This window comes from Rhyacophila brunnea, unplaced genomic scaffold, assembly GCF_057557595.1.
Source record: "Rhyacophila brunnea isolate RB1 unplaced genomic scaffold, BYU_Rbru_1.0 scaffold_13, whole genome shotgun sequence".
NCBI classification, from domain to species: Eukaryota; Metazoa; Arthropoda; class Insecta; order Trichoptera; family Rhyacophilidae; genus Rhyacophila; species Rhyacophila brunnea.
The window spans coordinates 6,980,158-7,003,971 of record NW_028232785.1 but is presented as its reverse complement, the minus strand read 5'-3'; the positions used below and the strand labels follow the sequence as shown (position 1 = coordinate 7,003,971).

Genomic DNA, 23,814 nt, shown 5'->3' with positions numbered 1-23,814 from the left:
CTCATTCGCACTTATGCATCGTTTTTGTTCAGGCCTTGGGTATGGATAAGTCTAAATTAACTCTTTGAGATAAAAATACATTTTTTTTGATATTCAAAGTTATAGTATTTGGGTGTACTTCCTATAACTATTTATTGTCGTACATAATACTTGGACCAAAATTAAAATTTAATTCTATAATTTTAGTACGGTTGGCTACACTGTTAGCATGGTATCATTGCTAGTGTGAACATATATATATATAAATCGTATTAAAATACGTGACGCGAAAATGACAAAACATAAATTTGTATTGATAATATAGTGCAAGGCGTCTTTTATACCTGGGAACGCTCTGAAACGTGTATCGAAAAGCCGAAGAAAATCATATCAAAAGATAATATTATCTTCACTGAGATAATTCATAATTTGGCAGTTTAGCGTTGATTTATATTGTATATGCTTAAAGTCCTATAAACTCAGTTAAAGCACATTGTCTTGAGTGTGTGACCACTTTTGTTTTGAGTAACTGTTTTTGAGACATTCCCAAGTAGCCAAAATAACTAGCGATACTTCATGACAAACATAGGGCTTTTAGGATATGATATGTCTATTTTGTTTTTCGTTAATGGCGGTTGTTGGAGTTGTCCATCATTTCAGTGACTTTCAACTAACGTCGCCTCATTGCTTTGATAGTGTATTCACGAGGAAGCGGACAATTCGTGTAATGACGCTGGATGTGGCGTTGAAGGCCTGGCATAGAACATGGAATGCTTCCAGGTGCACATATTTCATGTTTTTTTCCCTCCAAATTATCAAATGGTGAATGGAGATGACCGCTTTGACTCCAGATTATTACATCAGTCAATTTTTGAGTTGGCATGGTATGGTGGCTTTGCTAGCTTATGAACTTGTTTTGTTACCCGTTCAAAATTTTCATGTAGCAGAGAATTATAAGATGCAAACTATATCCTCTGGGAATGCCTTAAAATGTGTACGCGTAATGTGAAAAATGGTAACAAGCAAACATTAACGTTTTTTGGGTGGGCGGGTCATCCGTCACACGTTGAACGAAAGAACGAAAATTACAACTTTTGAGAGTACCTAACGGTATTCAATTAGGCATTATTTATGTCAAATCTTAACAGCCTACCTCCACCCCTCGCCACTGCTATCTACAAATAATATCGATACACCCAAATTTTGAAAACATTGTGTTTTTAAAAAAAAAAAAATTTGGTCTTTATTTCAAATGAGTAGCTTTATGCTTTTTTAGATTGCCTGACGATGCAGATTTGAATTGGCATACATCGCATTCGTACGGCCTTTCCCCACTGTGAGTCAATTTATGAGTTTTAAGACCAGTAGTCGACCTGGATTTGTAGGGGCAAATATCACACTCAAACGGCTTCTCTCCGGTATGTATCATTTTATGTTTCTTAAGATACGAAGACGACGCACATTTAAAACGACATATATTACAAATAAACGGCTTCTCGCCAGTGTGAATCATTTTATGTTTTTTAAAACTGCTATATGACTTGCAGGCGTAAGAACAGTTATCGCATTTGTACGGTTTATCTGAGCTGTGTATCATTTTGTGTCTGCTGAGATATTTATAGCTTGCGAATGCAGACGGACACACATCACATTTAAAAGTCTTTTCTTCATTGTGGACCATGCTATGCTGTTTTAGAAGCTTAGTCGATGTACTTTTGTAAGAGCATACATCGCACGCGTACTGCTTTTCGTCACTATGAATCGCTTTGTGCTGCTTAAGGTTACTGGCGTATGTGAATTTAACATGACAAATATCGCACTCAAACGGTTTTTCTGTACTATGAATGAGAATATGTCTCCTAAGTAGGGACGTTGTTGCGTATTTATATGAACATATTTCACACGTGTAAGGCTTCTCGCCAGTATGAGCCATTCGGTGAATCTTAAGAAGGCCTATCCTGGTTGTTTCGTATGGGCATATGTCGCATGTATGTATTTTTGATACTTTCACACGTATTTTAGATAGTTTTTCATTTTTTCCATGATTTGTAGTGGATACATTGTGCAAAATTTTGTGGTTCTTAAGTCCATCAAAATTTTCAAAAATTTTATAGCATATATTGCAAACAAAACTTTTTTTGAACTGTGGATTTTTTATTAATTTTATTTGCACTTCTTTCATTGAGCTACCCAGTGTCTCGATATTATTTTCAACAACATAATCAATATTTTCTTCCTGATATTTTATTCTTGATTGTATACAATTATTACTCGTTGTTTCAATTTTAATTGAATGAGTTGTATCTTTTGAACAGCCGCTGTTCGAAGTTCTCGTTTTATAAACATTCTTTGAGGCAGTCGTCTGTGAAAGAACATAAATATTCATATTTTAAAATAAATTAAATTTGTTCAAAATTTATTGACAAAATATGTAAAAAGATCCCCTTGTGGCTTGATTGGCAGACCAGTCGTCTCTGAAGGCAGAAGTCGCGGATTCGATAAAACCAAATAGATTGGACATAATTTATGTAATAACTCACATTTTGCAATTATGTCTATTTTGAGTTAAATATACCAAGGCATTAATCTATATAAAGAAAATTAGTTGGGTATCAAAAATTACTTTATACCATGTGAAAATTGAACATACATAATTTTGAAAAACACTTTCTGAGAAAATATATTATAACCAATAGAAAAAATCTTTTTAAAAAAAGTAAGCCACCCCGGCAGGGAATCGAACCCTGCATCTCCTGGGTTTACGCCCCGTCCGTCGCATCTACCTCTATGCTACGCAGTGACATACTAATTACGACAAATTTTAACTATTGGCCTTTTTAATACCTACTCATCAGCGTTCTTCTAAATCAAGCTACTTTGGCAATCGTTTTTTGTTTTTATTAAATCAAAGTAGATATCTATTACTTCAACTACTAACCGACGTCGTGGATTTCTCCAATATTTTTTATGATGTAACTTACTTGAACTTGCTAATAATTTATAATTAACTATTTCTTTTATTCAACGAATAATTCACAAGATTTATGTATGTTCAAAATTAGTTATGTTCAATAATCAGAATGGTACACTTCTTTGAGATAATATTAAATGTGTGAACATAATATTTGATTTCAAAATTCATTATTTCGTAATTTATAATATTTTATACTGTCTTAATCACAATAAAATTTTAACTGAGAATATAATTTTATACAGGTGAATGAATACCTTGTCCGTATTTCCATAGAGAGAGTAGGAGCATTCACCATGTTCGTTTTTTTCTATTTTTACTTGACTCCTGGAATCATGTTCCTTGGAGTCCTGAGAGAAGTTATCTTCAGATTTTACAGCAACTGAATCTTTTCCATCGACCTATAAAAAATATAAACATAAATTTATAGAAAAAAAAAACGTAGAGCAAATATTATTCATGATTTTCGCCATTGTACTCAACAGTGACGTCCATAGATAAAATGCCGCCCCTAGCTAGCGCCAAAATGCTGCCTCATTTTTTTATACAGTATTTTTATTATCCTTTCATGAGTCCAATATCTAAGAAATGTGTTGTAGGGATACTTTATTAACAAAATATCAGACTAATTGTTCGCAAATCTGCTCGTGTCGTTTCTGGTCACCAAGGACGTCGAAGGGCAACAGAAGTAAACAATACATCGCGAAATCGATAAAACCAGTGAGCTGATTTTTTTAATGGAAAGATATTTTCATTATTACTAAGTTTAGATAGCTATTTTTATATATTCCAAATGATTCTCCTCGATTTGCCGCCCTTCGAGTAACTGCAGCCCCCAAGCAACGCTCAACCTGCCTACCCCCATGGGACGTCACTGATACTCAAAGACAAGTTAGAATATTTATATAAATGCTGAAAGAGTGGAGACATATTATATACCTGCGTATCTGAGGGAGAAAATTAGATGTTATTTTGGAGCAATAAAAATAGCGGAAACGTGTTAACTAGGTGGGTATTGAAAATAGTCCTTCAGGGAAGATATAAAGTAGCCAGTCTAAGCAACATGATATAGTTATAGTACAATGACTCAATAAGTAATAAGTCATGCGTCAAAGCTACAAGCAATTATTGCAGAATATATTATATATATAATTATATTTCCCTCATATATTTCGAAATAAGAAATATGATTCACTTCAACTTATTAAGGAGGAAAGAAAGCAGCAGGGCAGTATAATACCGACTGTAAAGAAAAAGGACGTAATCTACACAAATCAAATTTTACAGGAGGCATATAAACCTATTTGTTATGGTTTTCGGTCAAAGTTAAATTACAAAATAGAAATGCATGGGCATGATGATAATTGAATACGTGTATTAATTAAGGCGCTAAGTACCAAAAACATAAAAACTGACATTTTTTTAGAAAAATGTTCTATATACCAACGCCAATAACTTCAACTATAGTCTAAGTGCCTCAAGCAAGTCAAAAAAATACAGCAAAATAAGTAAACCTGTCGACGTTGTAAGTCCATTGGCGTGTTTTATTTATAATGGTGTAAGTAGCACTGGAGTGGTCAACGGCATTCAATATAAAATAGCTGACGATGGTGTGTTGACTCTTGCGAGTTCTTCATACTTAAAATTATAGAAGCTGCCGTGATTGCTTAACACTGTAAAACGACATTTTTCAAAAGGTCTGTTTCATGAAATTTTACTGCAATGACTCGGTATTTTGTAACTACAAGCTATACTACTTTTTGGTACTTAGAGCCTTATTTAATACACGTATTCAATTAGTAATTTTGTTTTTATATTTCTAATCTGATATTAATTATTAAGTTAAGTAATTAAAAAAAAACAACAAAAGTTATGGTTAGATCGTTTTTCCGATGTCAATTCCTTTTTTTTTAATTGCTAGCTAAATTTAGATAATGAATCGGTATTTGCAGCTTATATTCTTTGGAAACTGTGTATTTAGTCGTGTACAACGTTTTTATCCAATAAAACCTATTTTTTTTAAAACTGAGGGTTATGTCCTTTTTCCTTTTTAGTTAATAATATACCTATACACAACAAAGAGATTCTGAACCTCTAAAGTATTTCAATGTCCAAATTGTTGGTTATCTGAAAGAAAGACACTGCAATTTGAGCGACACCTTTCGCTATAATTACTTAAGAAGAGAAACTCACCTGATATTTTATTTGTTCACTGAATAAATGAGAATAGTCATATTTTGTATCAGAAAATGTTTCTTCATGAATATCATCATTACAGCCGCCATCTTGTAAATCAACTTCAGCTTTTATTTTCTCTAAATCTACAGAAATATCCTGTAAAAAACATTAGAAATAAAGACATTGATGAAAATTCTTCTATAGTCGAAAAATAAATCGCCCACGATGGCCGAGCGGCTTAAGCGTTAGCCTATAACGTCGTGTTTTAATTTGTGGATGAGTCAGAGTACGGACTAATAGGTTGAGCAAGTGGCTAACATCCATTTCTCGTATTATTATGGATCTTATTAGGATCTGTCATGGTCAAAGAAAATATAAAAGATAATATGAAAATGAAATAAAGACGAAAGATTGTTTATAACACGTGTTTATTACGCATTAATTTAGATGAAGTTGAAGTCAGTGACGTTTTGTGAGGGTAGGCAGGTCATGCGTTGCTTAAGGGCGGCAAATGAAGGAACGAATACGATTGCAACTATTGAAAGCAATAGCTGTTTTCCATGACGCAAACATCGCGGTCTCTTTGTTAGAAAATAGTTAAAAAAAATAATCGAAGAATGAAAAAGCATGTTATCATTACTATAGTTGTATTAATTTATAAGTAGGTAAAATTTTCACAAGAGGGCCTTCAAACCCCATAATTGTTTCCAATTAGAATAATTAGATGATCACAATTTTACAATTTTATTTTAAATAATAATTAAAGCCTAGATTTATGGTAATCAAGTAAAGTTTACCTTTCAATTTCCGAACAATGACTAAATCAGAGTTATCTAGTTGTAGTACAAAAGTCAAGAAGTACGTTGTAATATGTAGGGAAGTAAATTTGCAAACAATTTGTGGTTTACGGTAAGATTACGGGATTTTAAGTTTTCCCAAGGACGTTACTGGTTGGAGCAAAATAATTGGAACACAATCTTCCCTGCTTCTGTCAAAAGCCGCCAGTGCCAAACGATCAATCAAACATCAAAACAGTCAATTTCATAAATAATTCTCTTCGACCATGTCCAATCCTAATAGGATCATATGGGGCTCCACAGAGTAGAGGTTTGTATTAACAGATTTTGTTTTTTCCGAGAAATGGATGTCAGCCACTTTCTCAACCTATTAGGTCCATACCCTGACACACACAAGTTGAAAAACAATATGTGTACTTGCCAGCCCCAGGTTTCGAACCTGGAACCCACTGCGTTATAGTCCAACGCTTAAGCCGCGCGGCCACCGTGGGTGCAACAATAAATGCATAAATAAATATTCTTCTTCTTATTGTGCCATCCCCTAGCGGAGGTCGGCCACCATAAAGGCGATCTTATCTTTGTCGTCTGCTACCCGGAACAGTTCGGTGGAGCTGCATTCGTACCAATCACGGAGGTTCTTAAGCCACGAAATGCGGCGCCGTCCTCTGCTACGCTTCCCATTGATCTTTCCTTGAATGACGAGTTGGGGAATGCTGTATTTTTGTCCTCTCATAATGTGGCCGAGGTATTGTAGTTTCCTGGTTTTGATACTACGTAGAACTTCTCGGTTCTTCCCCATTCGATTGGGAACTTCAACATTTGTCATCCGGGCAGTCCAAGGAATTTTGAGGATGCGTCTATACAGCCACATCTCGGAAGCTTCAAGTCTCCGTGACATCTCTTGGTTTAGCGTCCATACTTCCATACCATAGAAATGAATTGAGAGCACATAACAACGTACCATATGCAGTCTCAGACCTAGGTTAAGATCTCGATTGCTAAGGAGGCGTCTCATTTTAAGAAAGGCGCTCCTTGCGATCTCAATTCTAGTTTTTATTACATGTTAATAATAATTATTACATGCTATATATTTTTCTATAATCTAAGATGCTATAACGATATGGCTACGTGGAGCTATCGTGAAACCTGAACGTTTTGTGAATATATTATATCATTACTCTGAGGAATATAATATGGTTTATCTAGCAATAGCAATCCTACGTTGGCAACCCTGCTCCTGAAATAAATGTATACCTACCTAAATGTTTTCGGCAATAGGTAGGTAATTTATTTCTACAAGTCGACTGGGGAAAAAGGTCGTAACCCTCGATTTTTCGAAAAGTGCTTTTATTAGATATTAACAATGCATGCAACTAAATACACGTTCTGTAAAAAGGAAGTAAGCCGCAAATGCCGAATTATTATTTAAATTCATGGTTTAATTGAGCTTTAATTAAGTTTTAATTTAAGAAAAAAAGCATTTACCCTCAAATGTAATCATTTTTCTGTAATAACTTCTTTAATTATTATTAGACGGAAAAGATATTACACCAAATCATCAATCATCATGTACCCAATGTCCGTGCTTATTTTTTTTTTAAATATTGAACCAAAATCATTCAAAAAAACATATTTTACACCTCCTGTAAAATTTGTTCTGTGAGGGTTACGCACCTTTTCTTAAACACGGTCGAAGCGTTTTCGTATCTACCTACAATCATGCCCCCCACAAGCGGGGGAAAGAGCTGACAGCGTTTTAGTCTGGCGGTCCGTCCATAGGAGGGTCCTGATGTGGCGGGCCGACTAGGTAAGCGAGATTAACACACAAAACAAATTTACTCAAATAGTAAAAAAGTGGCCCTACTTTAATTCAGTGGATCTTATCACTCTAATCTATACACAAGGCGGCTATCGACAGTAGTTTATCATATTTATGTATTGAGGTGGATATTACAATTGTGACAATAAGCTAACCTTATAAACTGTTTATCTCGCTCTAAAAGTTAACACAGTCAAGAGAGGGGCTGTTAAAAATAGGTAGTACTTTCTGGCAGTTTAGACGGTTAATGTTACACCCCCGAATGGTCTCCATTTGGGGATGTCTCTGTGTATCTGGAGAAGCCCGAGTCGGTATCAAATCCAACAAATAGTAAGCGCTGATTACGAAAATAAATAATAATAATAGAGCCGGCAATGCCGTAGATTATGACCGTTGAAAAATATTTGCAACGTCGCCGTTTTTCGACAACGCTCTCGTTGAAAGCGGAACACAAGATGGCGGGTAATACGCTGCAAACAGCCAAACAGTTAACACGTACATTTCGTCCTCCGAAAAATAAATTATTAAAAATGAAACCGTTGAGTATATAATTAACTTAAATAACCCCGCCGTTTCTGATCACAATTCCGGTGTGTTATTTGTCCACCTCCAAATCCAGAATCCAGACGAAAAAAAGTGACAGCGTGCTTGTCGCTTTCGAAAATGGAGGGAAATGACATTAACTTATTGTAACAATTAACCCCTCAATACATACATATGATAAACTACCGTCGATAGCCGTGTTGTGTGTTTATATATAATAAATACACAATACTGTTAAATAATATGCGATTGTGCGTTGCAATTTGATGTGATGCGATGTTTGATATACTAAAAATGATAATTACCGTGTAGAATTCGGGAAACAATACTGTAGAGCAGGGGAGGGCAAAATGCGGCCCGCGGGCCGCATGTGGCCCGCCGGGTATTTTTTGCGGCCCCCGATCATTAATTGTACTTCTGATTACGAATACTTTTTTTATAATTCTTTAAAAAATATTGACAATAAATTAAAATTTGAAGAATTTGTTGTTTCGTAAATGTATTGTCTCAAGACGTCTTCCTTGCGTCTCGTCTTACACTGTGTAAGCACTATTTTCTACGTTGAACATCGTGACACATTTAAATACTTTTAACTCCGCGTTGCAAGGAAAAAAAATATATGCCCATGATATGGTAAAAAGTTTGAATGGATTTCAATTAAAACACAAGTTATTCCTTCGAAAAATATCGAATAACAACATGGACCACTTTCCAACTTTGAAGTTGCTGAATATACCAGAATATAAATTTGAAGAGTATGGTAAAATTATTAAAGCTCTGAATGACGATTTTTCACAAAGATTTGGTGACTTCCGAAACATTGAGACAAGTTTAGCAATAGTACGCGATTCATTTTCAATAGATATTGATAGTGTACCGACAAAGCTACAATTTGAGATTATTGATCTGCAGTGTGACACTGATTTAAGAGAATTGCATCGTCGTGAAGAAATCTCCAAATTTTACAATGCCCTTAATTCAGACAAATTCGACCAACTTAAAGATTATGCAAAAAATGTTCGTTATTTTTGGATCTACCTATATCTATATGTGAACAAACATTTTCGATCATGAACCTCAACAAAATTCTTTATTTTCAAATAGTGTATATCTAAAAATGGTATTTTACTTGCGGCCCGCCGCTCATTTCGAATTCTTGAATTTGGCCCTCCATCCAAAAAGTTTGCCCCCCCCTGCTGTAGAGCATAACACTGCCATTAACCTTAGCGGCAGGTATGTGGGGGCCATGCCTACAATAATTGACATATGATAACAACATCGAAGAGCAAGCTACTATTCGTCTATTCTACTTTTACTAGGTACACGATGTTACGAGAAAAAGAAGTAGTAGGTATTAGAATACCGATACATAATATGCATGGATCAATATTTTAAATCAATGTTATAAACACGTCATGACGTATGAATACCTATACCAGACGTGTGCATATAATGTGGCCCTTCGTTAGCCTAAGTGTGGCTTCCAACATCGCTTGGTAAAAATATAGATATATTCTTTCCCAATTATACTTGTATTTCCGCGAGTTTTTCTTTTACATTTACATCACAACTCGCCTCGTGTGCCTGACCGCCATAAATCAAGACTTCCGAGAACGGGCGGCCACCTATCTGGCGACAGTCGCGCGTAGCCTTCGAAACGTACTGATAATATTGCAATGTGGTGATCGGCGAGCCGGTATAGGAATGACCAGGGAACTCAGAAATAATGGGAACTGAAATACCCAAAGGGTAAGGCGATAGCAGGTAACCGTCTCGAGTAAGGAAGAAGCCGGGTTAAACTTACACACGTGTCAAGTACGTTGTACGTCGAATACTGAAAACTGCTCTCGGTTTATGCATTTACGCTCATTTAATGTTAGTTTATTACATACACTATTGCACGTGCATAATGCGTGTTTCATTTTTGTAGGACACTCACACATTCAAAAACCCTGCTTCAACGTGCGGCGTATTGAATATAGCCTATCGGTATTCTATTTATTATCTGTTCTGTGGGGCTGACAAATTCGTAGGTGTTTCTTTGTGACTTCGACCCTCCGACTCGGAGAACGAGAAGGATGCAACATGTCGAATGAAATAGCCAGATGTTTTTTCAGACGAAACAGTTGCATTCGATCAATCTTCGAAGCTCCATTTGGCAACGCGTGTTATGTTGTTTCGTTAAACAACGATGACGTCACATCGACGTACCTATTCGACACGTTTTTAGGCGAGACGAGTTCCGATGTGCGAGATGCCTAGATGACAAGATTTGTGTAGACATGTAATTAAATTTGAATTTGTGTATTTAATACTGCGTGAGAACGTGACTATGGTGTGGCTCTTTATAATATATTATGAAAATCCAGAATGTGACTCTCGTTGACTTCATGTATGCCCATCGCTGACCTATAGGTAATCTGACAGCTGTCAACGTCATTTCAGCAACATTTTATTCCCAATAAAACGGCAATACAATATTAAGTAGGTATGCAATATTCATATTAAATACTCACGTGTCTTGTATCAGGGTCATTTAGGTCTGATTCTTGTTTATCCATGATTACAATGTTTATTATTAACTAATAAATACCATGTTGACGAACGTCAAACATCGATTAAGCAATGGTGCTGCCATTATACAAAATTATATTGAAAGCAGTGCTGCCATATTTTTGCTAAATATATTATTTGAATATTAGGGGAGACGTGCATAGGCAAAGTGCCAATTCGTTGGGTATGTACCATAGAGGTATTAAATAAATATAAAGAGAGCAAGAAATCGGCTTTCTCATACAACCGAATGAAGCAGGCCAACAATTTACGAGAAATAGAGACTCGATAAAAAAAAATGCAGGGCATCACGGAGGATTTACTTTGGTCATTATAACGTAATCATATGATATAATGTTAATGTGGAAATCTTGCCGCAAATTGATTACCAGCCTGCCTCACCATACTTTTCCCCCATACTTGCCTGCTTCATCATACTTTTATATAACCTGCCGCCCCTAGGTATGTACCTACCTATCTATTTGCCTGTTTACTTTCACGGTTGTTTTTTTATCGTAAGTACCTAATAATATTATATTCTTGGGTTTCCACCGCATGTAATAAAATTCTTCCTTCTCTCTTCGATGTTTCGGGATCGTTGCAAAGGCCATTATCAAGAAATATGATAATATACTGTGACACCCCCGTATGGTCCCCATTTGGGGATGTCTTTGTGTATCTGGAGACGCCCGAATCGGTTTCAAAGCCAACAAATAATAAAGCGCTGATTACGAAAATAAATAATAATAAAAGAGCCCAGCCGGCAATGCCGTAAATTTTGTTAACCGTTGGAGATTTGCAACGTCGCTTTCTTTTCGACGACGGTTTCGTTGGAAAAAATCACAAGATGGCGCGGAGATCGCGACAAACAGAAAAATCGCGAGCACGCCGATTTCGTACGGATAAAATAAATTATTCAAAATGTAACCATATAGTATAATATTAACGTAAATAAACTCGCCGTTTTCCATCACAATTCCGGTGCCTTAATTATCCACCTTCATCCCAAATACAGACGATAAAAAAGAAAACAAAACACAAAGTGACAGTTGAGAAAATCTCTTACCAAAATGGAGGGAAGTGATAATACCTATATGAAAGAAGGAAGGACACGCGGTGGAAATCCAAGAATGTATTACAATCTAGTTACCTACATTTCTTTTTATTTTCCGCTATGTTAAACAGACAAATAGGTACATTAAAAATCTGTACAATGACGTAGGTATGCACCATTTAGGTAGGTAGGTAATTTTTGACATGACATCGTGGCTTCGCTGGCAAACTCTATGAGTTTGGTTTTGTTGCTCGATGGACAAGTTCAACTGGCAGGAAGTAGATGCACATCATAGTATTCTCTGGTAATGCCCTTAAATGTGAACCTACTGAAAGGGGAGAGCTGCTCAATTCGTTCTAATGAGCTGTAGAGCCCATCCCACAAAAATCAATTTTATTAGTTAAAAAAATGCGGCGTTATTCTGCACATAAATTTGAAGATTATCTCTTCCTCAGCGAGGGCTAATAGAATCTCCAACTTGCTTATGTGTTGCTTATTATAAGTTTTATAGCTTTGAACTATTTTCTACACTGATAAACAAAAATATAATTAAAACATAATATGTTCAAAAATATTTTTAAAACATATTAAGTACATCATTTTCCTCCTAGTGTCGGAGTGCAAAGATATGAAGCATATTATACTGTATTCCGCCGAACCTGAATAGGTGTTCCCGCGACCATTTGGAAAGGTTTATACACTGCAACACATTAGATCTTCTACTAAGTAGAAGTAAAATAAGTAAAACTAAAAGAATCTACTTCATATTGAAAGGCGAGTGATTATCAGCGATGGTGCTCACAGAACGCGTCGGGCGCCGCACTCGCGCAAAATTTCTACAAGTGGCGCATAAATCATTGAAAATACAACGTAATCAAATACGCCAGCGCCCACTGGATATGGCGACGCATTATACGCGCGCGCCGCATGAATCATCGTTTTTTCGCGAATCACCGCTTCTCGGCGATACGAATGAAAGAAAATACAATGAGTCCATTCATTGAACACAGCGAGCAAAAACATGCTGCGCGAGGCATCGTCGATCGACGGGCGGAAAGCAATTATTTAATTACAGAGAAGTCATTGTTTTATTTTATTGCGTGTTCAGTTTATCGCTGGTTGAATAATGTCATCGTAAATTTTAATTACAAGCCCCGAAATAATATAATATTTTTATTGCTTTGTTATGAGAGGCGCTGTAATAATATTTATTTTGTGCTGCTTGGGCCGCTTATAACATAGGTGAAGGGTAATGCGCGGGAAGAGACGTGTGATTATGGTTATGAATAAACACTGCATTCGCCGACTTCGCGCGCCCGACGCGTCTGTGGGCACCATCGCTCAATCTCCGCTGATGTTTATGACGTCAAGTACATAGATAGGTCATGGCTCCCACAAGCGGGGGGCTGACAGGCCTCTAGCCTGGGGGCCTAGGCTAACAGGGGGCCCAGCGTGAGAGATTGACCAGCCAAGTGAGAAAAAACACACATTACAAACATGCACTAATGGTAAAAAAAATGTAAAATAACCTAAAAAATAAACTAAGTGTTCCGTTAAAATTTCCGGGTTTGCGAAGTGTTCCGTTGCAGAAAAAGTTTGGGAAACCCTAATCTACAAGATGCCATTCACAACGTCTGGTATGTTCCCATATGTCGGATGAAAGAGAAGAGCTTCCCAAGTCGGTCCGACCCTCAGTTTGACTGGTCGACTTGGTATCTTTGAGGGAAAATTTCTCAGCTTTCAAAAATTTTGCGGCAAGTAAAAAGTCTTTTCTTATCAAGAATTAACCGAAATAAAATAATATCAAAATAGCAATCAGCACACTCGTGCACACCAATAAAGGTCTTAGAAAGTTGCTTCTGAGACACTCTCAGCACAACTTTGAAGTGTGTCTTACGTTAATTACATCACGGTATACGCCTGCATAATCGGTGTGGAGACGTGGTAGGTAAGTACACTCAAGTGCGTGGTGACCTCTGTCATGGATAACTCCTCCTTAGGTATTCCCAGGCATAAACCACCGGTGATGTTACACAACCACAGAGCCCTGTGATACGCTTGGGTAAAACTGGATGTGATCCAAGACTACATGGGTTGCAGGAGTCTATATTTGTGTTGCGATTTCATTTTTTTTTTCAATTATTATCAAGAACATAATATACTCAGTATAATGAGCTCTTGGCCCTCAGCTTAAACCACTCTCACCTCAAGACTCTGCGCCTTGTTACATCCACAAGCGGCTAGTCTAGAGATATTTTTATATTTAAGATATATCTAGAAAAAATGTTATAAGATAGGTAGGAAGTAAAAAGATTTTTTATTTTAAATGATAAATTTTGACATGATAGTGAGCAAACATGAACAATAATATTCACTTCATTGTAAATGTACCTATTAATCATCCAAATATCTATCCAATGCATTGACGAAGGTCTCACCGAGCTGTTTCAATTCCTTTCATTCCATCATTCCAGTATATTTTTCCATTTTATCTTTATTACTAATTGATTTTTCGCGGCGGGCAGAACGCTTTACCACGCGGTCCATTGTCTGGTATTCCGCGCTGCGCTGTGGGTCGTATGTACCATTGTCTCGCAATTCTTTCAGGAGCTTCCTCTTCTCAATCATCTCCCATGTATGAGGTGACATCCAGTCCGGTCTGTGCGTATGCCGCTCTCCTAATGCAGTAGTTGCGGAGCTCATTATAGCATCCCGGAATAATATCCATTTTCCTTCCAAGGGATCCGAGTCGATGGAAGACGTGATAGTTCTAGCATCATATAAGCGCTTCTGCAGCTCCAGCTCATAGGTTGCACGCACACGGGTACTTTTCAGTTTTTCCACATCGAGTCTGACCGTCCTTTTGGGTTTTGGGACTCGTTTGAGGTCTATACGGGATTTCCCGACCAAGAGTTCGTGGTCACTGTGGATGTCTGCACCTCTATATGTCCGCACGTCTAGCAGTTCATGCCGGTATTTCGCTTTGACCAAAATGTGGTCGATCTGGTTTCTTGTATTACCGTCTGGCGATGTCCATGTATATTTGTGGATGGTCTTATGAGGGAAAAGACTACCACCAATCACAAGACCATTCATTGAGGCAAAATCTACCAGACGGGAACCATTATCGTTCATTTGGCCAAGGCCATGTTTTCCCAGCACAAAGGGTCCACGCGAGGGGTCAGATCCTACTTTGGCATTAAGATCACCAAGGATAACTGCATGATCACAGCTGGGGATATTTCCAGCGGCTTCCGCCAAACTTTCGTAGAATGTATCCTTATCTGCATCGCTAGCAGCCTCTGTGGGAGCATAGCACTGCAGAAAAGTGATGGAGCCCGACTTGGTCTTGAAAGTAGCGCGGAGTAGACGTTCGGAGATAGGTTCCCAGCTGGTGAGGCACTTGCAAGCTTCCTTGGACATCAGCAATCCGACTCCACTACGTCGCAATGTGGCGTGTCCGGAGTACAATAGACGAAACCCACGAATAAACTTCTCGCCAATGCCAGTGAGTCGACACTCACTGATCCCGAGAACATCTAACTTGTATTGAGAAAGTATTTCTGTTAGATGCTCGGCCTTTCCAGGGACATTTAGAGTACGGATATTGTAGGTTCCAAAACAAAATCGTTTACCGAATTCAGGCGAGGTCGTCAAGATGGAAACGGGGGTCCGAGGCTTCCCTGTGCTTGGATTAATCTGTTGTTTTAGGGTGTGCAGGTGATCATCCCACAGCACCCGAGTTCACTGGTGGGGCTGCCACCTTAGGGCCCGTGAACATGCCCTGGTTTTCTGTAGGGGTTTTCCTTCCCGTAGCCAGAATGTACCAGTTTTTAGGCGCTGGTGATTCGCCTTGCACCCTCCTCTATCTGCTACAGCATGCTGCATTGCCTAGGGACCCCCACGGAGAGGTTAGAGGTAGGATTTGTTGGCAGAGCTATCATGGATAGTCGAAATACTCAGCATTTCAAATGGAAGCACACCTGATCTGGCATCAAGGCATACCTCACTGAAGTCATACCAACCTTTGGTCTGTTTGTCACGACCCAGCTTGGGGAATAAGGCAAGCACAAGTTCGCGCCACTTCCCTCGGTCAATCACCAACTCTTGCGCCTCCCGCCATGTCAGACATGCAGCATGTAGGTCGCTTTTGTATCACCGCTGCAGGGTGAGGGAGGGCCGGCCACGGCGACGGAACCCTTGAGGCTGTGCCACAAGGGAAAGAAGAGTCGCACTCTTTGGCGGCATGCTGAATATGTACTAGTCACGTTAAGCGTTTCTTCGTGATAACCTCAATCACCAAAGGCTGCTGCGTCTTCTCACGAACTCGGGTATTTGCAACGCGGTCGTACAAATGTACCCCGAAGATTCGGCGGAGACATCGATTGTCAAAGCTCAAAAGCCGAGACTCTTGAAGCATAGTAAGATGCCATGTTTCACAACCATACAGGAGCACAGGTAGCAAGCACGCATTAATCAGACGATATTTGGTCTTCACAGAATACAGCCTTGACCTCTATGCAACTCCAAGTTGGTTGAATGCAGCCCGCCATACCCATGCGGATTCCAAGCTCACTAAAAATACCACCATCGTTGGCAAATTTGGCATCTAAGTATTTGAACCTGGACACCAGTTTAATTCACTTTAAATCGCTCGCCACTATGAACAACTTTGTGCTTTTTCAAGTTACCTGCAAATTTACACCTGTAATCACACTGTTCACATTTAAATGGTTTTTCATCGCGATGAACCTTTTCGTGTTGTTTCAAATGATTAGATTGTACGCAAGTATAATCACATTGAAGGCATTGGAAACGTTTTTCTCCACTATGAAACATTTTATGCAACTTTAAGCTAGAAGTTCGGTTGCATTTGTAATCACACACATTGCACTTCAGCGGCTTCTCTCCCGTATGCACCATTTTATGCACTTTTAAATAACTTGATCTGTTACATACAAAATCACACAGCGTGCACTTGTAGGGTTTTTCGCCACTGTGAGACATTAAGTGTGTTTTTAGAGTACCGGATTGTGCACATCTGTAGTCGCACACACTGCATTTGAATGGTTTTATACCGTTATGAATCATTTTATGTTTTTTCAAGCACGAAGGATATCCAGTTGTATAACTGCATTCGTCGCAAGCAATGTTTTTTACTTTACATTTTTTGCTATCATTACCTGATGAAGATCCGTTGTGCATTAATTTGTGGACCTTTAAAAAGTTTTCAGATGAAAAAAAAGCGAAGCACACATCACACACAAAATTTCTATCATAAAATGAATCTCTACTTAATTTTAAACGGATTTCTTTATCAAATACGTGCATAATTTCTCGTTTAATATAATTTTCGCTAATATCAATTTTACCAAATGCATCTTTCGATAGTGTCTCAGAATTTTTATCTGGTCTTTTCTGATATTGATATATTTCGATATTATTCTTTCCTTTATTAGATATGCTAAATTTATCCAAATGTTTATTTGCTAATTTTAAAATTGACGGATTCAGGTAATCAGAATGAATAATATTGCAGATGGAAGAGGTGGGAATATTTTTTAATTGGTCATCATCCAATGTTTTTGTTTTTATAAAGCGCCGTGCATTAGCGTCCTCACTGTAATGTGGCAGAATTTTGTATCGAGTATTGTCCTCAGACTGTTTACTCCGATAATCTATGACGCCAATCTGTAATGAGAAAGAATACCATACACTTAAATACCTAGCATCAAGTAGGCTTTATTATGGACCACAAAAACAGTTGAAATCTTATTTACGAATCAGAAAAATGAAATGTTCGAAACTATCCTGTTTTAGCAAAAGAAAAAAACATCTTGGAAAACTGCACTCATTTCAGTGGATTTACGTGGCAGCGAAGAACTAGGACCGGAAAACAGTGGCTGGATTAGGGATGGATAGGCCCAATGCACCGACTGATTCTCTTCTGAGAACTCGACTGAGCCTCTTCATCATAAAAAAGGTTCTTTGATGATATTTTGCAAAGAATTTGTTATGCTTTGGGTAATTGTTTTCTTAAATGTAGCCATACGTTTTCAACCACATGATCGGTTTGAACCGTTTCATACAGTACCCTTTAAAATCTTCTGACAAATCAATTGCGTCATTTACTTATGTATTAATTGTTTCTTTGTGAAACACCATAACAGGCCGTAAAACCCAATTAAAGTGGCAAAAATCCCAAGTTTGAGAAATTTACATATTAGATTATGTAAATATATTTTAATCTCACCGGCTCGAACCGGGAGCACTTGGGTGTAAAGCCAGCGCCCTGCAAACTGCACCACGAGAGCCGCCAAGGCGTCAAAAAGAGCCCCTGTTGAAAAGAGTAAAATGGCTATGGACAGGCCTTCATTCAGCAGTGAACCGACCACGGATCATGATGATAGAGACAATATAAATAAAATTGTCAAAAGATACCTGATTGATGGGTGGGCGTTCTGAAGATGAGCAACCTGGCAGTGAATCCTCATATTTAGTCAGGCATACTCTATCTTCGACATTTCTCTTGAAATTAACTCGCTGAAAATTGTTCTCGGATTTAACAAAGGTCAGATCAATTGAGGAGTCCTGAAAAAGAAAAATAGTTTATCTGTGAACTTGTAAATATATAAATATAATACAAATTTCATACACAGCACATCACTGAAAATATCCCCGTCTCTGAAAAGGGTATTGACAGGTGATTACTACACTTTTTTGTACTAAGTCCGATCCTAAGACCTTGTCCACGTGAAGCGTTTTAACCCGCGCGCATTCCAGGTATATGTGACCTTATTGAGCCGTATTGCACCGTCGAGGTACAGGTGACTTCATTGAGGTGTCCACATGCACTCAATATTTACCGGCTTCACGTCTAGTTTCACTAAGTCGATAATTCATATATCGTCTATCTTACTCAAACACATAATGCGGAAATTATGCGCATGCCAAATGCTTTTTCATTCGCACTTGTGGTTAGTTTTTGTTTAGGCTTTTTATTTCAATTTGATTCTATGAATCCTAAAGGGTATTTTTTTTATTGCGTCTAATTTCGCCGATGATCCCAACATTTTATACTACGAGTAGATACAGCTTAAGCCATCCATTCTCTCGCCTTTCTTGAATCATGTGTCTATAGACGTATCCATAACTAATCGATTAGGTCAAGTGGTCAAACATAAATGTTGACTTTTGCTTATTTTTCAAAGTAAATAGCAATGCTTCAGGGTAGATACTAGATGCAAACTCAGTTGTATTATCAGATTTTTGTTCGAGAAATGAAAGTTAGCCACTTGCTCAACCAATTAAGTTCATACTCTGACTCCAAACACACTTTGAAAAACGACATGTGTATTTGACAGACATAGGATTCGAACTGGGACCTAAAACACATATTCAAGAATACTGCATACTAATAAAACATAGTGTCATAAATACGTTTTGATTGTAAAATAGCTAAGTTTGTCTTGTGATAAATCCCAAATACCTAGCTGCAGTAAAAACGTAGAAATGAGTTCCATTGCGAAAGCAGGTCGCTATAGACTTATAGAGCAAGATTTTGAAACCAGTTTTGGTATGTGCCATTATTACCAATATTGTATGCGCGCTTCGTTTACATGAAAAACTTCACCTGAAGTATATTATGATTCATGTTCAAATATTGAAAACAAAATGATCGATATGACGTGTGTAAGATGTTTAAGTTTATCTCATATTTATCCACACCCGAGATTTGTGGCTTCTTACAGCCACGCCCGGTCGGTAACTCACTTATTTTATGACAAAAACATTAAAACAAGTTCCTACAGCTCGCCATTGGCATTATAAATAAATTTAACAAAATATATTATTCTTTTAACATGTGAAGTGCCTAGTTTCAAAAGCCCCTATAACAGTTTTTGAATTTTTTTAAATTAGATATGTATTTAGATGGATATTTCTGTTACCTATATTATGGCCAAATATTGAACATTATAAAACGCCCTTTATAAAATACCGTTAATACGTGTGATCGAAAATTAGGGTAAATTTCAAAACCCGCTAAAATGGGTGGGTGTCCTTTTCAAAAATACCCCTAAAATGCAAGCTAAAATACTCTTTAGAATGTAACGAATTAAAAAATAAATACATAAAGTTCACAGATTTAATAGATATGATTTTTTCTCATTTTTTCAAAACCACCTAAAATCGTTTTTCTCATTTTTCTCAGAACTACCAAAAACCGTTTTAGGGGCATTTGAAACTAGGCGCTTCATGTATTAAATACATGAAGCGCCTAGTTTCAAATGCTCCTAAAACGGTTTTTGGTAGTTCTGAGAAAAATGAGAAAAACGATTTTAGGTGGTTTTGAAAAAATGAGATGTGTTAATCTGATATTTATCCACACTCAAGAATCATACAGTCTTACAAACACACTCAGAAGACAACGTGACAAGGCAAGTTATTTTTATCGGTAGGTACCTAGGTATCCATTTTAGTAGGTGAAGTTGATATCTACAAAAAAGTCGGGGTAATTGTGCCTACGAAATCAGTTTATGGAATAAACAATATAGACAATTATAATAAATACCCTTTTCTGTCGGCGCTTAGGCCTTTCGATCGAATACCTAATAATAATTTTCATACATTTTGATGCATCATTATCACAAACTAAGATTATATTAGGTAATATTAGGTTGGGGTAGATTAAGTTAGGTTTGGTTTGGTCTAAAAAGAAAGTTTTAAAATCTCATGACATCTGCGGCACATTTACCAAATTATTGAATAGTTACCTACCTAGTGTATAATATAATTTAAAATCATTTGCTTGCTTTTACTACCTATCTAAAGTCGCGTTGCCACGATCCAAGTATATTTGGACCGAGCGCCATCCGAGCGCACTCATACGAGACAGCTCACCGCTATCTTTAGATTAATAAAGCCTGAGCATAACTTTTTGCACAAGCAACGAGTGGTCCACTTTTCAGTACCTAGTCAAAATCAGATCCCAGATGGCTTGACACATTGCTTCGCCCTTTCTCGTTTCAAATTGAAGTATAAAAAAATCTGACATCAAATATATTAACTATCAGTCTTATTAATAAAAAATATACATTTCTGTTATTCATAAGCTGTCAAAGTCAGACTAGTCCTTCACACAAAAACCGGTGGTAATATCGATTTCCAAAAAATATGTAGCATTGATCTATGCATTACATTATTTGTAGAAGGTGTGTTAATGCTAGTGTATTATTTATCATGTAACTCATCTATCCAAATCAAACCATTCCCTGTGTGAACACGACAAACGCGTCAGTAAAAGCACTCTATAGAACAATGACAGGTCATCAATAGACAACAACGGGAGGGGCGGAAAAAGTAGGACCACTCCTTGTGAATGTATTGGCTTTCTACTTGAGTCGGCAATGGTCATACTCATCCAATTTAGCTTGGATATGAGTAATTAGTATGAAGATGTCTCATACGAGTGCGCTCGGTCCAAGTCAACTTGGATCGTGGCAACGCGCCATTTTCGGAATTTGTAAAAAAACTAACCTCAAAAGTGCAACCAGGTTCATCTGTATGTGCTTGTTTTATATATGTGTGAACGTCTGGGCTATTCGGATGTATTATGGGTACATCAAACCAATTCTGCTTTTCTGAATCTGATTCACCACTTTCTGGTTCTTCTTTCACGTCCATTTTGCTATCATTACAAATCAGAATTTGTCCTGCTTACAGAATTGAAATTCAATTAAATAAAATACGTAAAAGTACGTGGCAGCCGTGATAATAGCCTTATTACCATAGACAACATTTCTGTAGTATTGCCACTATAGTAAACACTAAAAATTAAAAAGGAAACCAGTAAAATAAAATCGAATTCTAGAAAAAAATATTAAGAGCATACATCAGTGAAACGGCAAATAATTTTCAACAATAGGTGAAACGAAATTTCGCACTCGTTGCCAATCGGAGAGATGAAGTTAATAGAGATGTGAGCACGTCAATTTGTTTTGTGATGACGTCGGAGGAATATATTCTTAAATCGTGTAAAGATGATTAAAAAACGTCATGCATTTACTCGAAAAAGATAACATGTCAATGAATATAATAAAATATTATTACGAATATTACATTAAATGGACGCATGTTGAATTTTTATGACAAATAATGTTTTGTTCCGCACGCACGTTAGCACAATCTGCGCGTCGCGTCGTCACGATCTTTTTGGACTATACCTCAGCTGAAGTATAGCCATAATTCAATAAATAAGTAGAAACATTAACCTACACAAAAAAATCTCCTAATACTTAATTTAAATATACCTAACCATGAACAAAAGAATTGAAGGAAACTTTATATGAAGAAAGCCAGCAACATAATATTAAAATAATTATGTAAGTATCTATCAAATTTCATATTTACTTCCAAATCAAACCGCTCCGAACATGAGGCCCTACATTAAATTTGTGTAAATCATTATCATATATTTCCACCTGGGAATGTCTCAAAAGCAGATGCCCAAAACTGAGGTCGCTACGTACCTACATATTAAAACATGTTTTCACTGAGTTTACTGTTACTTAATTTAATAAAAAGTGCCCATGGGAGAGAGGACCATGGAGAATTACCAAATTAATATAATACCTACCTAATGTTTAATTAATTTACATATAACATGTTAAAACAGTAAGTACGGATATCAACTATTTTATGAGATCTTCACGTCCGCAAAAAGATGCGGCCATTTTTTTAAAGCATTAAAGTTGACCCATGTTGTAGCGATCACGTTGGACGGCCCGATTAGCCCAACAGCTGGTCGGACCGACTTGAGCATCACTATTTATTTTCTCTTCCTCTTTGGAGAATATTTTAAGAGGGTGTAGTTTGCATACGTTGAATTCTATACGTCTCTTTAAAAAAATAGTAGGTCCAATATAATAGCCCATTATGTTCAGCATTGTCAGTTCTTGGAATTAGCCTTAATTTTCTTGAAAATAATGTAATAGTCTTCATCATCTGTCAGGGTCGATCCTCTGATGGATGAAGGCCTCCCATAGTTCCATAAGCATTCGCTGATACTTACATCCACCGAACTTTATGAATAGAGATTTATATTCAGCAGGTTTTAGGGCGTCCGTGTAGGCGACCCCTTTGTTACCGCTGTATTCCGGAATTTTGCCGGAAGCGTTTATCCTCTCGCCAACCAACATATCTACCCATGGCCTCCATATCCTGAAGCGGGCCCCCAAGCCACGAGGTTTGGCGGCCCCCTCAACCTATCAATAAGGTTAAGGGCAGTATAATGTTCTACAACAGGAACTCCAAGGTTCCGTGGAAAATAACGGGTATTCGTTGGATTTTTCGAAGTTTTTCACACAAAAAAACATTTTAAAATGTTAAGACTATACAAATATAATTGCGCCGCAGGCGACTATTTCCCCCTTAGAGGAAATTTGTGATGTGTGTTTATCTCACTTATCAGGTCGTCCCGTCACGCCACCCCCCGAGAGCCCGGGCCCCAGGCAGAAGCCGTGTCAGCCCCCCCCTTGTGGAGGCCATGATATTAAGGGTCCATTTCAATAAATTGAACATACGCCTCTTACAAACTTTTGAGAGTAGAGCGGGTGGTCACTTTGATGAATGGTTGGTTACGTTCTCAATGAAGTATATTCATGACAATATGAACCTATACTTTGAAAAAATGTTGAGATGCAATATAATTATTGACACCAACAAAACCTATCAGTTCTAGCCTCCACACGGCGTCTCTGGGTAATAATAGAGTCTTAGGTCAGTATAGCCTACCTGTAGCTAATAAAGAAGGGTGAAATGCGTGTAATAATACTATTTTTTTCTTCTACGCCACGCTCTCGTGGGTGAGTTTTGTGACACGGGTAGTTTGGCAGTCGAACGCCTTCTTAATAGAGCATCT

The 23,814-nt window shown here is 37.4% G+C and overlaps 2 protein-coding genes across 2 annotated transcripts; both read right to left on the bottom strand.

The window, feature by feature from the left end:
* Window positions 1-116: 116 nt before the first annotated feature.
* On the bottom strand, window positions 117-10,919 carry LOC147076312 (uncharacterized). Its single transcript, XM_085941234.1, has 4 exons — window positions 10,804-10,919; window positions 5,144-5,284; window positions 3,208-3,351; window positions 117-2,341 (listed from the first exon to the last, which is right to left on the bottom strand). The coding sequence occupies exons 1-4, from the start codon at window positions 10,846-10,848 to the stop codon at window positions 1,223-1,225; spliced, it is 1,449 nt and encodes a 482-aa protein (XP_085797360.1). The 5' UTR covers window positions 10,849-10,919; the 3' UTR covers window positions 117-1,222.
* Window positions 10,920-14,194: 3,275 nt separating this feature from the next.
* Window positions 14,195-21,651, bottom strand: LOC147076311 (protein CFDP2-like). Its single transcript, XM_085941233.1, has 3 exons — window positions 21,432-21,651; window positions 18,336-18,485; window positions 14,195-17,585 (listed from the first exon to the last, which is right to left on the bottom strand). The coding sequence occupies exon 3, from the start codon at window positions 15,315-15,317 to the stop codon at window positions 14,352-14,354; it is 966 nt and encodes a 321-aa protein (XP_085797359.1). The 5' UTR covers window positions 15,318-17,585; window positions 18,336-18,485; window positions 21,432-21,651; the 3' UTR covers window positions 14,195-14,351.
* Between the last annotated feature and the right edge of the window lie 2,163 nt (window positions 21,652-23,814).

What these genes read in the sequence shown, in the direction of transcription:
- LOC147076312 (XM_085941234.1), bottom strand. Translation starts at nt 10,848, where the DNA reads ATGGATAAACAAGAATCAGACCTAAATGACCCTGATACAAGACAC. An exon ending in ATGACCCTGATACAAGACAC is followed by an intron (nt 5,285 to 10,803) that starts GTGAGTATTTAA and finishes TGTTTTTTACAG; the next exon opens with GATATTTCTGTAGATTTAGA. An exon ending in TCTATGGAAATACGGACAAG is followed by an intron (nt 2,342 to 3,207) that starts GTATTCATTCAC and finishes GTTCTTTCACAG; the next exon opens with ACGACTGCCTCAAAGAATGT.
- LOC147076311 (XM_085941233.1), bottom strand. Translation starts at nt 15,317, where the DNA reads ATGTCCAAGGAAGCTTGCAAGTGCCTCACCAGCTGGGAACCTATCTCC.